Here is a 17,349-nt window from a genome sequence, read left to right on the forward strand (position 1 = left end):
CTGTTTTACTGCTTGCTTTACAAAGACAAGTCTATGGTGCTTAGACTGTCTTTATGCAGACCTAGAGGTGTATGTTCATTTTTTCCCCGCTTGGTTTCTTCTTTGTTATGTGGGACTTCAAAAGGAGACCCAATCCTTGACAGGGATATTCCTCCCTGATGGCATCTTTCCACCCGTGACATTTAGTTTTGCTTGCACAAGAAGCCTCAGCCCAGAGCCCACTGAGCTGATTTATGGATGATTCCAGCCGATTAACGGATTTTGGATCTATCCCAAGGGAGACAGCAGGGGAGACTCAGGCCCTATGCGAGTACTTTGCCTGCATGAAAGGGTGACAGGGCAGAGCCAGGGACTGCTTTTGAAATAGTAGCTATTGTTATGCTAAAACCAAAAATTAAAAGAAAGAGTGATCGCTTCCCCCAATAGTTCTAATCCTTTCCATTTCTACATTAACTTGTCCTTGGAATAGAAAGCAATTTGCACAATTAAATAAGACATGTGACAATGCAAGCAATTCCAGTTCAGCTCCAAGTTCATGAGAGCTGCACATAGAGTGGAGAAAAAAAAAAAAAGTATAAAAGAGAGAGAGCAAGAGAGGGGGAAAAAAATAATCTATTTCTTGAGCTAATAACATTAACAACCTCCCCCTGCTAGAAAAGGAGCATTTCAAATCAACTTATGGTCATACCTTTTCTGAACCTGTGACCTAGGATTTTTAACACAAAGTTTGCCTCTCAGGGGTTGGCCCACAACACTCCAAGACTAGCTCACAGATGATAAAACTGTCATTTGTAAGTTCATTATTTATTGCACACCTCCATAAAGCAGATCAAAATTTAGCTGAGCTCCCTCCAGGCAGTCAGGCGGCGTGTGACCTGCCTTCCTCAACCGGAGCAGGAGCCACAGCAGCAAACCCTGTCCAAATGGTTCGGTACAAGCTCTGGCTACAGTTAGCTGGCCTGAATTTGTTGCCTGTAGCTGGTACAACAGCAGCCACTGAAGTGACTGCCATCACTTGGAAAAGAGAGGCAAGAGGCAAAATGGATTTTCTTCATGCAGAGGTCAGACTGGCTGAAATCAAACCACATTTTTAGACTCTTCTTGCCAGGAAATGGGATGGAAACTAGCTCCTCTTTAGGACCCAAAGATATCCTAAACTGGACCCAAGGGTATTTGTCGCCCTGGGTCTGTTTTAATTCTATATCATGCTTTATATCTTTATCTGTCTTTCAATATACCTACAGATATATCCCAGATGAATTTGCACGAGGCCAAATTCTCACCTCTGTTACTGTGGCTGTGCTTGTTGTGGCCAGCATAACCCAGAGCTAAACACCTCTTTGCTGCCAGCAGCTCCTCGCCGTGCTCAGAAAACAGCCAGGGATGGTAATGTAATGGGGGAGCAGCAACTGCCTTGCTCTATACCATACTGCAAAGACCAGTCCTATAAGCAGGACTAACCCTGCCTTCCCTCTGGATAGCTCCTTGACTGTGCAGTCAGAGCTGCTGCTGTAGCTAGAAAGGGAAAACAGACTTTATTGACAGAGGTGAGTTCAACGGCCTACATCAGAATGGAAGTGAAGGAGCCAGGCCAGGCAGGATCCAAAGAAAAAGATATTTTGCGGTCCCACCTCCATTCACCCACTGTGGCCTGTGAACCAGAGCAAGCAGGGTGGTGGCTTTCGCTATGGAGACTCCATCCTTGGAAGTGCCAAAGCTCAAGGTGATGCTGAACCCACATATGGTTTTTTGGGGTGATCCTGCTTTTCTTCCTGCTGCTTGAACCAGAACGCTTGAGAACCACAGACTTGCAGTTAGCAGCAATCAGCTTCCCTTAGGAAGAATATATTCTCTGGTTTTATACCATGCAAACGCCAAAGACCACACATACTGTCGCCGTTTCCCTTCCCGATGATGCATGTGAGAATGCATTCCAGCTTTAAAGATTTTCTTCTGCCTAAGGTAAAAGGTTGTACATGAAAGCTATCAATTTTGCACAGTAGACAGAAACTAGATTAATGACCAAGACAATAAATTGCCTCTTTAAGAAAGCACATAGTAACATGTGAGCTGAGCATGTGGTGGAAAATTATTCAAGATCATTTTACAGACAAAATAACTAAATAACTGTACCACACGACCGCAAAAACAGCACTAAATTGGTACAAAAATGGTTTAAGGTATGGCTGACAGAAAGTTGCAGTGCTGAAAAATCACTGATATCAGTTCCATAATCCACTGGTTCAGGAAGAAAAATAAGCTAGCCCTCTAGAATGACTGAAAAAAACATGGCAAAATACCCTTGAAAACCATCCTGGTGCTGCAAAGGACTGGGCAGTTTGCTAAAGCACAGCCCAGCATTTCACCTATGAGAAGACACACATCTGAGCCAGGTTGTGGGTCAAACCAGTATGAATATACCACAGACACACTGACATACACCAGTGCCATTTCAGCACATCAGGAGAACAGCCCAAGCTGCTGCCTTCTGCGCTGCCTGAGCTAATTGAACCTATTTGCCTGCACAGCTCTAGAGGCTGCACTTGCTGAACCCAACTTCTGCCCTGCAAGCCACCTAAGCACCCAAATGCCAATGCATAACAGTCACAAGTACACCAACACGTTATCCACACTATGAGGTACCATACCAACAAGAACAACACTGAGATCACCACAACTTTGTACTGACACTCAGTAAAAGGTGAGAAAAACTAAACCAAAAGAACGAACGAACTTTGCCTAGCAATTGGCCACAGGGATGCTGGCATGAGGGAAGAGAAGTCACACAATAGTCAGCTGTTTATTTTCAGTAGTATATGCTACAGGGAAAATGTACAGATGGAAAGTACCAAAGTGATACCTCCCTGCTTCTCCCACCTGCCCTTCTTCAGCGGATGTCCACACAGATGATGTAAAAGTAGACGCACAATTGCACGTACATCCAAGGAGAATAATTTAACTCTCCACTTGCCATGTCTAAGTTGCAAAACAATAAACAATGAATAATAATTTTAGTCACAATCTTGGTCTTCCACCATTAGGGTACCAGATGGATGCCTGATACATTTTCAGTACTAAGAATGTAAACAACAAAATGCATGCAACTTGCTTATAACTCACATTGAAAAATTTTTAAATAAAACCACAGTTATGGGATCTGTATCATTGGCTGTGATCAAGTTTTTAACTGAAGTCAGTCTAATACCTTATTTCACTTGCCAACACCACAGCAAGACAGCACAAACATTACAGCCTGATCCCTTTCCCTACTCAGTATGGGAAAAGCTTGTGTTTGACATCCCAGGCCCATTTGACCAAGTACCAATTGGCTGTTACTGTGCTATTACCTCAATAGGAAGCCAGAAATAGAATTAATTACATTAGCATATGGGACTTGTGACGTAACTCTCTCATTTGCTGTTTTTGGGAGGGAAGGAAACCTGAAATAATTACTATCTGACTATAAATTACAATTCACTTCCTTAAGATGAGAAACTTTTCTGAGGGAAAGAACGAAGTCAATGTTTTACCCTGAGGCCAAAAGCAAAGTTGACAGCTTAAACAGACTTTTGAAAGAGCTCAAGGATTGCTCAACCTGGAAGTAAAGGCTTAGGAAAACCTCCCTGCAGATCTTCTACAAACCCATGGTTACGTGACACCCAGCAGTACAGAATTTGCCTGAAGACCTGCCTGTAAACCAGACAACTAGAATGTGAAATTCTGCTGGATGAAGGAGGAGAAAACCAAAATAAAGTCATAGTTGGAAGCAAGACAAACAGTGCAAAAGAAATAGCAAAAACCCAAAAGGGCTCTACACCAACAACTTGACTGCAAAGGACATGGGATTTCATCATGGACCTCTCACAAGAGTACAAAAATTAAGTCCTGTGGAAAATGCATTCAAAGTTTCTGCCTCAAAACTGCTATAAAATAAGAATGTAACACACATAAATGGTCTGTAGAATGAGTATGAAATTTTCCACCTCCGGCCTGTTTGGCCCTGTTCCCCACCACTGCCAGTTCTAACACCGGGTATACACCTCGAACCACAGCTCCAGCAGGAGCAAGAGCTCATCACCTACCTGTGCCAACAAGAGAACACATGGAAAGGGACAAAGTCAGGCTTTAGCCATGGTGCCAGACCCCCAACACATCCTCCATCAGGTCACCTCCCCAGTCACGACACTGATAATGCATTAACAAACCCACATGCTGGCAACCTCAACCTGGTCACCCCTTCCCAAACACGTGGGAACGCAGTGGTGGGACCATCTCCTGCTTGTGCCATGGGTTCACCAATGACATCCCATGCAGCTGGATGGCACTGGGGGAGAGATGACAACCATCTGTAAGGGCTCAGTGGGCTGGTGCCAATTATCACGCGGAAACAAGATCACAATCATCAAGCTGGCAGCACCAGGCATTTGCTTGCTCAAGACACAGGGCAGCACTCCTCTGCTCCGGTGACTCCCCAGTGTCACGTTCAGCGGGATGGGTTGTTAAAGTCACTATGAAAGGTAATCTATTACAAATTACTCATTAATGCCACTGAAAAATCAGTGACATATGATTGATTATGCCTGTGTCACGCTAGCTCAGCGGCAAGACTTGGTTCATGCTGCTGATATGTCTCGTGCTTTTTATAGCAACCTTCTCACCACAACTTAGACACACAGAGCTCCTTTTCTCCTCCTCATCTGGATGAGTACACGGGCCTTGCCTTTTTGGAGCTGCCGTGCTTGGCCACACACATGCTGCCTTTTGAGTCGTCAAACTGCTTTAACACCTTGCAACTAAATACCCAGTTGCAAATTTGAGACCCTTTTGCGTCCACTTCTGGCAGGTACTGGGACCTGCCAAGCTTTCAGGCTGTGCCCAGCAGCCATCTGTGCTGGTAATGCTTGGTGGTTTTTGGAAAGCAACCTCAGCAGTTGAGTCACCGGGCTTTCCTACCTCCGCCGGCAGCGGGTGGGGGCACAGCCAGCTCTGTGCAGGTAAGATCTGCTCTGTCCTGCACTCATCTGAGCCCGCTTCCAAAATCTCACCACCTCAGCGCGAATTGCTGGAAGGCCTCTTTGCTGGCTACAGCCCCTTGGCTCTCCCCCAGAAATAGAAAAAGTTCTAATCATCTTCCTACTAGTTTGGCACCATCAGAGTGTTATTGCTGCTTCTGCATGAGGAGTTTTGCCCGTGGTGGATATTCCCACTTTAAGCTCTCTCATTAAGGAGCCAGGACTTTGTGCAAGATCCTCACACGCAGCTCCAGAGCCCACATCTAACACCAGCCTCAGATGGGCACAGCTGACCAGCAACAAGTCATGGGAACAGCTAGTGCTCGCTATGTATTCAGTCCTTGATTTATTCATCTCAGCCACAGGCGGGTCTTGAATATAAAAGAATTATGAGAAGTGAGGCAAGAACAGGGAGGTATTTAACTAAGGAAGCAGGGAAAGAAACAGAAAACACAGATCAGGAGAGCAGAAAAGTGAATGCAGTGGGAACAAAGAAGGAGCTGCCCAAAGGAGTTAATTCAGGAGTCCTGCACCGGGGTCACAGTAAAAACTTCAAGGAATTTGCAAAGTTTGAAGCAATAAATAGATGAACATGCAGCAGAAGTGGGGAGATGAGACAGCCCAACTCTTGTATTTATGCTTATGGCCACAGGGTAATGGGGCAACGTGGCTCAGTGCCACCAAGCAGGTGAAGGCCACATCTGTCTCAGAACAAGGGGTGGCCAACAGGCAAAACAATTGGGTAAGATTCAGTAAAAGGCTAAAGCTATCACAAACCCCAAGAAAATTGGGAAGAGCTCCAGAGAAGACAACAAGCAAAATATACTTATAAACATATCGATGACGAAAAATGTGGGAAACGTGAGAGAAAGGAGAGGCAGCAGAATGGGATACAAGACGCAAAGCAAGAGGTGGCCCAAAGTGGTTTATGTAGGTGACGACCAGGGACAGTGTCCATTGGCATCTGGAGCTGGACGCCTCTCTGAAAGACCAAACCTTTGGGGTTTCACATGGAAACTGGTGGGTAGGGTTTGCCGGTCTGCTCCTGATGGGATGTCAGACTGGACGAGGGTGTTGGAGAGCTGCTGCCGGCCTCCCAAAGCCGGCCGGCACGGCGGGTGCAGCTCCCCACGGCGTAGCAGGATGCAGCTATGCGCCTTTTATCATCGGAGTCAGATTGTTCCTCCGTGGGGCGCAGGAAAGCTCCGCTCTCCAGCTTCGCAATGAGCCACTTCCTTCTTTTCTTTTTTTAGGATCAGAATTTCTTTTCTCTTCCTCCTCCACCTCAAAAAAAGCGGATATTTAATAATTTGGATCGGAAGAGCTTGCTATCGTGAAGCGATGGGTGGTAGCGGCACTGCACCTAGTGACATCACACTGTCAGGCTGGCCAAGTCTTCATCCCGTCAGGGCTATTCAGGGAAACACAACTAATTATTCTAGCAGATCCTCGACCAGATGACAAATTGATTCACGGTACTAACTAAAAGAAGGGAAGGAGAAGAAATTGCACCATTTCCTATGACTGAAACTACATTAACCCATTACCCCAAGGAAAACTTTGTCCAAAGTTTTTATTGCGGCAGTTGAGCTATATGCCAGACAGCTAAAGTGCATTGCCAGAAGACCCCGGCGTTGTGCTATGAAAGTTCATATGCAGAGCACAGTTTACATTTGATATCCATCAGCATTCAGAGGAGAAAGATCTTTTTTCAGAACATCTGCAGAGTATCTCATATGTCAGAGGACCTAAAACTGTTATCAGAAACTGCTAATTAAAACTTAACAAAATCAAATACCTGTTTTTCTAAGCTGACCTGAGGACGCTGAAAACTAGAAGTAACACCAGGGAGACTGCTGGAAATGAAAGCTTTTACTCAATCTGTCAGTCAACTCACAAGGGAAACTTTTCCTGGATACTGCAAGAAGTCTATAATTACATCATCATGGCAAGGGCACACCAGTATGTTGCTTATTAATCATTTCCAGGAAGAAGACTATCAGAAAGCCATTCTTAATAGCACCACCACCTAGCAACTCAGGCTCCCTTGCTCACTGCAGGGTGGGTACTTAAGATTTCCCTCGCGTGAATTTCCTCTTTGAGCAATTTTCAATCTCTGCCAGAAGCCTGCAGTGCAAACGCATCTTTTCACACGTTTTTCTGACAAAAGACTGGATTCACACCACACCCTACAGCTCTAACATACCCCCAAACTCTCATGAAACCATTCTTCTCTGGTAGGAGTGACAGATGTACCCTGTCCAAAACAGGGAGTGCTGCTAGATTTTGCATTTTCCCCTCTGCTCCAAAGACATGTGAGATACCTTCTCTCCACCTGGTGTAACCCCAAGGTTCAGCATTGCCCAAGCTGCCCTGCACTTGCTCCTTAAATAAAGTGACCAAGACTTGTTCACCATACATGTATGACCAAAGCATCATTCCCTTTCAAAAACTTGGACAACAGTAAAAGGGAGGGGCAGAGATGGAGGGGAAGGGGACAGGAGGCCAAGTAAGACTGGCACACCTATATCTGGAATCCTTCAGCTTGTATTTGAGAGGCAAGACCTCCTCCCTTCACTACATGAAGCAACTGAGAAGAAAGAAAGGAAACAAAAGACAAGCAAGAGGCAAAGAATGTTGGAAAAGAGGAGAAAGAGATACACACCATGTAGGTAATATCGTGGATGGAATAATATTCTGGTGAATCATGATCCAGAAGAATAATACCCTAAATGGAAGCTATGATACAGTGGGGTGAAATACAGCAGACTGTTATAATGGCACAGAGTAAAGTCCACAAGCGAAAGTCAGCGCCCTCCCAGCTACCTTTAATTCAATGAGTCCTGTGATCTGCTGCTCCGTTCCTCCAAGGGCTACTGATGCAATGTGCCAGATTCCATGTTTCTTTCCAACTGTTCTGAGTCTCCTGCATCTGATCTCAAAGAAGGGAGCAGAAACAGCTGGAAGAGAGAAACCAGAATGGCATAGTCCAGCAGCAACCCTTGGAAGAACAAACAACGACAGCCTTGTGAGAGGTACCATTGGTCCCCAGCACGTATGTTTACATGTGGACACGTATCCACATGTCTTCTAGAAGAAACACATGTTGCTAAGTGCATCAGCTCTGGCTGGTCACAGAGCACCAGAGCATCTTCAGACTTAGCTTAGTTAGTGATCAGTGCAAGCTGAACAGACTGACAGCTCAACAGCACGGCCGCGATCCACAGTCATGGGTGCCAAACGAGTCACGCGTGCTAAATGCAGTCTAAGCTTGGCACCACGCTTCTCCTCCAGTGGTACCTTTACTCCCTGAGCAACTCCACCTACTTTGCAGCACATGAGCGGCTTGCAGCCTGCACAAGGGAAACCAGTCAAGGTCTACTCTGTTTATGTTTTAAAGCTCCTGTAGATCTAGCTGCAGGCCAAAGGAGGAGGACAAAACAGCAGGTGAAACAGAAGACTGAAGAATTAAGCTTCTTCAGAGGAAACTTAGATATTTGCTGCCAAAGGAGAGGATTAGTTGTGAAAATCAGGAAGTCAACGAAGCAGAGAGCAGCAGGAGGCCACTGCAGATAATAGGGACAGTAGGAGCAAGGCTATTGCTCACCAAGGCACGTGAAGGGGAGATAAAAAGGCTTGTGCTCTTTCATATGTGCAAAGCCTAGAGAGAGTGAGGAGGTCAGGGAGATGGTGCTGGTGGAGGAAGGGCTATGAGGAAAAAAAAAAAGCCTTTGAAAATGAACCATGGAAAAGTGATTAATAAGGGAAGGACTGTCAGGGTTGGTGTTAGGACCTTCTCACTTCCACTAGAAAGAAATAAAACATTGCAACTCACAAACAGATTTGTGGAGGGAAGACCAGGAGCACAGCAAGACCAAGACAGAAGGATGTCATTTAAAGGACAGAAACAGAGTTTCAAACAGAGAGCAGATCAGATTAAGATGGTTAGAAATTACACGTAGGAGAGGACAGAAAGCAAGTTTAAAGGCTCATGGGCTATTTAAAGCACGACAGCCCAAAGGATCTCTTGCCAGCCTTACAGCAGGGATGAAATGGAAACCGTAACATTTTTCCTGACCACAACTTCCTTATAACCGATTACTAGAAAGCACAGGCACACCACGTCCCTCCAGGACAGCAGTACCGCTGCGAGCCCGGTCCTAGCGCACGCGGTACCATTTCTAGAGGAGTCCCTCAACTGCGCATCCCTTCTGCCCCACACAAACCTACTGGCTTCTTACTGCAAACTAGTTCCCTTTCGTAAGTGCCAAGTCATCAAGGGCAGTAACAAAACGAGTACCTGGAGTATCGCAAGTCTGCCTGTCCCCTGAAGAGTTGGTTGGAGGTGTCCGGTGCCGGTAGACTAGATGTGGTTTATTGTGCTCTTCTTCATACTCCTGTTCTTCAAGCGATAGTAGTGGCTCTACAAAATAGTCCCCATCGTCTGACTTGAATGTGCCTAGCTGAGAGGGACAGAGAGGAACAGGTGGTCAGCTTTGGGCGATGAGAACCCATAGAGCAGGACTACCCAACAAAATGAGTGGTTAACGAGGGAGGTGTGCGAGTGCCCGGTTCTGCAGTGACCCTTGCGAAGGTGCAGGCCAGAGCTCCAGCTCCCATCACACCACTTGCACCCACACCAGGTTGCAATGCTCCCTGCAGCCACCCCAGTGGAAGTTACAGAAAGCAGATTACTAATCCACAGGCAGGGAGCACGAGAGGGGCATGTCTGTCAGACCCTGTCCCCTATGCCAGTGACATTTACCAAGCTACCGCTGCCCAAGGGGAGATGGTGCTGCAGAGTGCTGGAGGCCTCAGTGCAACCCCATCACGTTGTGCTGGTTTTCATACAGCAGCTCTCCCTCAGGTGGGCTTTAAACCCACGTGTAAGGACCAGAGGGAGATGTCCAGCCAGTGAAATCCCTGCTTATGAGAAGACACCAACACTCCTAGTTGCACATGACTATGAATGTAGGGATTTAGCAGGTAAAAAAGACATCCAAGACAAAAACGATCCTGCAGCCATCCTAGACTGGGATGCGTGACCAGTAACTGGGAGGGAGGCCTGCCCTGCCACACACACGTGCATTAGCCTGGGTGCTCACCCAGGGGAGCTCCTGTCCCAGACGGGGCCCAGCAGAGACCTCCTGGGGAGCACCCCGGCCAAGCACCAGGGCAGTCGGAAGGGTCAGCCCTGCTGGGAGCTTCTGCTCATCCCTTTGCCAATGTCCCCCTGCACAGAAGGGCACTAGGATGGCAGGAGGGGCTGCCAGGAAGCCTGCCTTCCTCTCTCCTCGGGCCGTGCCCCTGCGCTGGGGTGCAGCCCCCCAGTCATCCCTTTGCAGCCCTCGTCGGCACCCCGGGGGCAGGAGGGTGTCCGTGCCGGGGCTCTGCGCCCGCTGACCTCCCCCCCGGGGTGCCGCTGGGTGGCAGTTTTTCCCCCCCCAAACCCTCAGAGCAGGAGGGGTTCACCCCGGTGCCAGGACCCGACGGAATACTAAAAGCGGGGTGGGAGAAACTCCCGAACGGGGCGAGCCGGAGCCGCAAGCCCCAGCCGGGGGTGGGGGGGGTGTGGGGGGCGGGGGGAAGGGGCCGTCCCCATCCCTCTGCCCACCCTCCCTCGCCCTGCTCCTCCCTCCTCCTCCTCCTCCGCGCTTCCGCCCCGGCGAGCCGCCGCTGGGCGCCCGGCGGGGCCGTGGCCGGAGCCGGGAGCGGGTCTCACCATCCCGGAGCAGAGGCTGATAACGGCGGTGTGCCGCGGGCGGGCGTTGACGTGGCCCCGGTAGAAGCAGTGCTTCACGTCGGCGTCGGCCGCCTCGGCGTAGAGGCGCCGTTGGTCGGCGGCAGGCTCTCCCAGGAGGCTGACGGTGAAGAGCGGGGCGATGAAGGCCGAGCTGGCCGTCAGGTTGAAGAGGAACTGCTGCCCGAAGGCGGAGAGCCTGTAGTGCGCCTTAGGGGAGGCGGCGGCGGCGGCCGTCCAGGCGTCGGGGGCAGCGCTGGTGCTCCGCCGCCGCCGCCTGAAGTGGACATCGGTGGGGAAGGGCTCGCCAAACTCATTCACCCGGGTAGGAGTCACGATCTCGTACTCGCTGAGCTTCTCCAGCAGCTTGGCTGCAAGCGAAGGAGAAGCACATGCCCCTGAGCGGGGAGGCCGAGCCCCCTAACCCCGCGGGGGGCGGCAGCCCAGCACCCCCCCGACTCCCCCCTCCCGCCTCCCCGATACCCCCTTACCTTGCCTGGGGTGCAGCTTCTGCCTCCTCGCTCCTATCCTCAAGCCGTCGATGAAGAGCGTGGTGAGTGCCAGCGCCAGCGGCGCCAGCTGCATGGTGCTGCGCGCTGTCCTCAGAGGAGAGCAGCCTTCCCCCGCTTGGCTCTTCTTTTCCTCCTTCTTTTTCCTCCCTTTCCCCCCCTCCTTTTCCCTTTTTTTTCTTCTTTTTTTTTTTTTTTTCCGCCCCCTTTCTCCCCCCCCTCCCCGCCCCCCGGTGCGCTGCCGGGGGGAAGGCGCTGGAGCCGGGCGGTGTTAGGGGCGGGCGGGCCGGCGGGGCGCGGGGCGCCGGGGGCCGCGCATGTTGCGCGGGGGCGGACGGGCCGGGACCGACGGGCCGGGACGGGGGAGCCGGCCGCCCGCCCGCCTGCCTGCTCTCCCTCGCTTTCCGCCTCTCCCCCCGTCGGGCTGGTGGACGGGGCGCTCCCGGGAGCCAATTTAAGGGGGCGGGCTCCATAGATCAAGCAGGAGAAAAGATCCCGCCCTGCAGGAGCAGGGACAGCCCTTCCTCCTCTTTCCCCCCCCCCCTCCCCTTTCCAACATGTCACTTTCTTTCATTCCGAGGAACGCCGGAATCGCAGGTTTTCGCCAAGAAAAGCCCTCGCCGGGGTTGGACGGGGCGGGCGGAGGAGGTGGGGGGACGCCGAGCCGCGGCCCCGCCGGCTCCTTGCAAGTGGTTTTACAAAAGCCAAGTGGTCCGGGCCGAGCGGCACCGGCTGCTGCCTGATGTGCCAGGTCCTGGGGGAAAGAGCCACTTCACCGGGAGGAGAGCCGAGTTTTCTTACATAATTGATGTTCATCCTTTTTTTTTTTTTTTTTTTTTTTTTTTAAGACAGCTCGAAGCAGTTGTACCAACAGTCGAAGAAGCCCCCGTGTGACACTTTCCATAGCAGTTGTTCTCTTCTGCATTTCTCACATATGAGGCGCTTAAAGCAACTTTTGTTTAGCATTATTTTTATACTGTGCAGTTTTCAGGCACCCTGAAGGAAAACAAAGATTATTTCCTTATCTGAGTTTATTTTGGTTTGTTTTACAACTTGGAAGTTTTATATAAAAACTTAAGACATCCGTTAGAGCTAAATGTAATCGAACATTGTCTTCTACCCTTCCTTAAACCAAACCCAAAAACCTTGGGTTTGTGTTTGTTACTTTTTTCAAAATGGGGAAAGATGCAACGAAATTTAAAGCCTCTAGGCAAGGCAAAAGAAAATAAATGGTTGGAAGTTCAGTTTTGCACTTCTGTAGAAAATTTCAAAGTTCTGTACTTTCTTCACTCAACTTTGGGATAAAACCCAGAAATACCAATGTTTGCTGCACAAAGGGAAAGCTTTAAAAAAAAATCAATTCAGAATCCACTTCTGGGCAAAATAGCACCTCCTGGCTCTTCTAAATTAACTGGTGAAGCCCTACAAACCCCAACCGTTAGTAGTAAATTACTAATTTTGTACAATGAATCTGAAAGTCAAAGTAAGCAAAGCATCACCTCTGAGGCCATGTGTCTTTAACCGGCCAGGGCTGGGAGGGCTCCTCGGCAGGGCCCGGCAGCACCTCTGCACAGCAGAGCACAGAGCAGGAATCTCCACGTTGGTGGAGACCCATGTCAGCACACCTTTAGGGCAAAGTGTAACGGCACATAGCCTCTCAGCGTGGCATTGTGCCCACACTTATAAACCGTGTTTAATTTAGGTATCGGATGCTTACAACAAAATAACTCACCTGTATTGGCTTCGGGGGCTTGGTAAAGCTGGGATGCTTCCAGGCTCGAGTTGCTTCGTGCATGGTCAGCTCCAACAACGGTGTTGGGCTTTCTCACTGTGTCCAGCCTTAGGGCTGGCGTGAGCACAGCCATGGCTGCCTGATGGTCTCCCAGTTCTGGGGAGCAGAGATGTCTCCCTCCTTCCATCATGGGTGGAGCAGCGACATGCCCATTCTGGTAGATGTCACCTACTGCCAAGGAGCAGCTCTTCCAATAACCAAACGTGGTTGTATCTCCATGCGCTCACCTGTTCAGGAGAAAACCTGGACCGGATTTGCTTTTAATGCTGCAGAGGGCCTGCATGGTAATATCTTCCTATTCTTGCAGCTAACTGCTCGTTCATGTACACACATTAAGAAAGAAATCCTCAGAAGAGGAGAAAGACCAAACTATTCTAAAATAACTTCAATCTGCAAAGACTACTGGGGCTGCCACGCAAACCCCTGGCTTGCATGGCCTCTCCTGGCTTGGCATAAAAGATCGTGGCATCCCCACCCGTCCCACACTGAATTGTGTCCTGAGTCAGAAAAGCCACCGAGGTCCTTGGGCTGCTGGATGAACAAAAAGGGGAATCTCGTAACATCACTGCATGGCAGCCCAGGTTTCCCTCCAGGCACGTTGCCTTGCTCTGATTCTTTTCTTCAGGCTTTCTCTGTCTCATTGTCAAATAAATGACTTAACTCATAGCAGGAGTAATATCTGCTCCCTGGGCTAGCGGGAGCACCCTGTACATTACTGAACCCCTGACAGTCGTCCAGCACCTTCCCACAACTTCCGCGTGTCCCCGAAAACTTTCAGACTCCATGGGGAGAGGGATACAGGGTGCTTGAGCTTGGGATACAGCCCCAAAAGTCATGGCAGGGGAGGAGGAGGCCGTATCCCATGCTCAGGTGGGTGCAGACACGTATCCCAGGAGTGCTGGTGCTGCCAGTTGGGCATGTTGAGGGATATCAAGCTGCCGGTCAGCAAAGAGGGAGTGAAGAAAAGTGACCCGAGTTGCCTGAGGAAGGTGAGAGTGGAAAGCTGAGCATAGCATTAGAGCTGAGTCAGAGGGCAGGGGAGGAGGCTTACGTGGAGCTAGTCCTGCCGGTGTCCTGGGGGAGAGGGGTGCAGCCTTCACTCATCTCCTCATCCTAAAATCAGGGTGGTGTTGGGAAACAAGTCGGTTGCTGGTTTATCTGTGTTGCAGAGTGCCTCAGGGCAGCTGCTGTCCCCGTTTCACAAGCGCCCTGCATCCCACTGCTCCCAGCCTCAGCATCCCCTTGTGCCGGGTCCAGTGCTGGTGGGAGCTGCCTTGCTGCTGTTCAGCTTACCGACACAGGACAACCTGTCAAAGCTTTGCTTATTTTCCTTAGTTTTCTACAAGGTAACCAGTTAATTTGGATCCAGGGTGGGTTTCAAAGGAGCTCAGGAGCTGGCACAGGGTGAGAAGTGGCAGCACATACCTGTGACTTGGGTGGGCAGGACCCTTTTCTTTTTGGCGCTGAGCTAAATGGAGTGAGGCTGTCACGTGGAGGAGCATCATCACGGGCTCGCTCACTGATCTGAAACCTTGGCACGTTCAGACACGAGGGTAGGCAAGAAACAGAATCACAGAATCATCTAGGTTGGAAAAGACCTTGAAGATCACCTAGTCCAACCATTAACCTAACATCGACAGTTCTCAACTATACCATATCCTTAAGCGCTATGTCAACCCTAAACAAAAGCCCTCCATCTTTCAGAAGAGGGGAGCTGACCCATGGATGGACTATTTAGGTCTCTCAATTACGGGGCAGTGGACTGAAATGCTCCCAGGACCAAATCCTGGCTTTGCAATGGCACTAAACATGTTCCAGGAGCACGGTATTACTTACTTACAATGCCGTTTCCATTGACACATGTAGGAGTTGTATCTTGTGCAGCATTTTGAATCTTTACAGCTGGAGATTAGGAAGTGCAGAAGGAAAGCTGTAGCATAAGTAAATAGATTATGTGGAGTTTAGAGAAACTAAGCTACAATCTTAAATTCAAATAACTTTCCTATTAGGAAGGATCTATTAATACTTACGATATGGTAATTGTGCAGACTCCAAGTCCTCACCCAGTCAGAAGTAACCCCTAAGAGCCCATACCTACTCATGGAAAAATCCCCTTAAAACACTGGGAATTTTGCCTACATAAATACTGCAAAAATCGAGCTGCAAATGCCTCTTCTATAAACTACAAAATGAGAACTTGATCACAACAGCAAAACTTCAATGGGAAATTTAAGGCAGTGCATGCTGCTGCAAGAATACACTCAAGGAACCCAAATTTCCTGAGGTTTTTCCATTGCTTTTCATCTTCGTTACCATTTCCTTTTCCCCATAGGTGAGGGCAATCCCCAGTCACTAATCTTTGTTCTTTGCCGCTCGGCCTCTCCGGGTAAGCGTCATCTTCCTTTATCTGCTGCATCCACTCACTTGCCCAACGATTATCCCAGAAGGCAGACTGTTTCCCTTTGATGGCTGCTCTTCAATGCCACAAGATAACCAAAGACAGCAAACATTCTCTCCTCGTGTCTAATCTGTGTGGTCAGAAAGTGAAAGATTTCATTCCCTTCAAACAGCCAACTGCTTGCTGGCTGGATTCCTGCCTGCCTTGCTCATCTGCCTATGCTGGTAACAAGGATACCACTCAGTGCTGCCTTTCTCTCAGTTTAGGAAGCTGTTCTGCTCACATAAAGGCCTTTTCTTTAAAGGACATTTTCAGCAATTGGGTTAAGGTGGGATTTTTAGTTGTTTTAAGCCTTTCACATTTGTTTGGAGGGGCTGAGACTTATAAGTTCTTGGTGTATATTTAATTTTCCAATTTGTTATCTGTGCCAAGCCAACTCTTTTTGATCCTGGTTAAAAGGATTTAAATACACAGTTTAACTCATCTACAGTAGCCGTTTAAGCTCCTGCTTCCTCCGTGGGGCTCTCTGTTCTTACCCTGAGCCGTGCCCTGCGTAGTGTGCTGTTGCCATTGACATCCAAATCACTTGGTTTGTTGGGGGTTTGCTCCTCCAACCCGGAGAGGGCTGAGAAGTGGTACCTGCCTCTCACAGCAATACCAGCACAGCACTCCTGTCACAGCTTGATCCCTGCAGGCCCATATCCTGGTCCCCATTTTAGGGCCGGTGACAGAGGGAGATGTGAAATGATGTGCCAAGATGCTGCAGAGCAGAAATAAACTCTCACTTCCATCCTAGTCCCCTGAGATAATAAAATGTGCACATTGAAGTGACTAATCCAAGGTCACCCAGGCAAGTAAGTCCCAAATGTCCTTCTGCTTGGTCCTGGGTCAAACTGTGCAACTCAAATGTCTTCCCAGCCAGCGCGTTGCAGCAGGAGCTGTGTCCTGCGGGAGCCATCCCTCTGCACAGAGGCGCAAGCTGGGTGCAGTGGAAAATGCAAGTATAACCCTGTCCTTGCAGACATCATCTCCGCTCCTTGCCTGGGCGGGGAACTACCATTCGGGAACAGAAGGTAAAGGAGGAAATGCAAACAAGTCTTGTATTGCTCCACTCACATGCAAGGAAACTGGCTCTCAGTTTGCCTTACAAACAACTTTGACCCTGGAAAACAGATACGTGAGTAGGATCTAGGGACTGGGTGGAAGGAACAGCAAAGCCCATGTAGACACTGCAAATGTGTGGGATTTTCAGCTTCAGGTCAGCACGGATGGACATAATGATCCCTTCAGGCTTTCCACTTAAAACTTCTGGTTCCAGCTTGCCCCTCCCCTGCTCCCAGCATTACCGTAGACTGATCACACACTGCTTCTTTTGCTTACACCTCTTATCTGTGTTGGGGAAAATACATGCTCAGAGTAGCCTAACTCTAGGTTCTCACTGCAGTCTGGCAGTGCCTTTGGCCTGACAGACATTTATAGACCCCATCCCCTACCCTGTTTACTACAGGTAAAGATCTGAGGCAGATCCTAAAGTACCTGAGAAACACTTAATTCGGGATCTTCCCTTTTTTGTGCAAATTAAGCGATCGAGTTAAACGTTATATAAGTTTATCTTTTGTGTTTGACACGCTATAAATCAAACGTGACCTGAATACACTCCTTTTGACTTTCGATATTATGTACATGTGCATCTGTGCTGTGTTCCAGGTGCCTTTGCCAAAACGTTAATAGTAATACTAGGAGGACTAAACAGAGCAGATGTTCTGTAATCCCACACCGAAAGGCAACCTAGGAGTGTTGGAAGTTCTGCAGGTACAAAAATCTTTACCCCTTGAGCCATGTACTTTTATTCATATAGACTAATTATACACAGCTCTGGGAGGTACTGCCATCACCCT

The 17,349-nt window shown here is 49.0% G+C and overlaps 1 protein-coding gene and 1 long non-coding RNA gene across 11 annotated transcripts in view; one reads left to right on the forward strand and one right to left on the reverse strand.

Annotated features, from left to right (window-relative positions):
- Positions 1 to 12,100, reverse strand: part of ADAMTS9 (ADAM metallopeptidase with thrombospondin type 1 motif 9) — an 86,148-nt gene extending 74,048 nt beyond the window's left edge. For 9 of the 10 annotated variants that reach the window (XR_012624671.1, XR_012624672.1, XR_012624673.1 and 6 more), the window contains exons 1-3: positions 11,244 to 12,100; positions 10,735 to 11,123; positions 9,313 to 9,475 (exon numbers count right to left, since the gene is read on the reverse strand). Coding sequence is in view for 6 of the 10 variants with exons in the window: in XM_074835865.1 (XP_074691966.1) it covers positions 9,313 to 9,475; positions 10,735 to 11,123; positions 11,244 to 11,337 (646 nt within the window). In the remaining 4 variants the exon portion in view is untranslated. Of the gene's footprint in view, positions 1 to 7,838; positions 7,964 to 9,312; positions 9,476 to 10,734; positions 11,124 to 11,243 lie in introns of those variants that run through there. The other variant, XM_074835870.1, reaches the window with a different exon arrangement.
- On the forward strand, positions 10,829 to 13,719 carry LOC141928149 (uncharacterized). Its single transcript, XR_012624675.1, has 2 exons — positions 10,829 to 11,077; positions 12,110 to 13,719. It is a non-coding gene; the product is annotated as an uncharacterized LOC141928149 (long non-coding RNA).
- The last annotated feature ends 3,630 nt before the right edge of the window (positions 13,720 to 17,349 follow it).

This window comes from Strix aluco, chromosome 11, assembly GCF_031877795.1.
Source record: "Strix aluco isolate bStrAlu1 chromosome 11, bStrAlu1.hap1, whole genome shotgun sequence".
In the NCBI taxonomy this organism is placed as follows: Eukaryota; Metazoa; Chordata; class Aves; order Strigiformes; family Strigidae; genus Strix; species Strix aluco.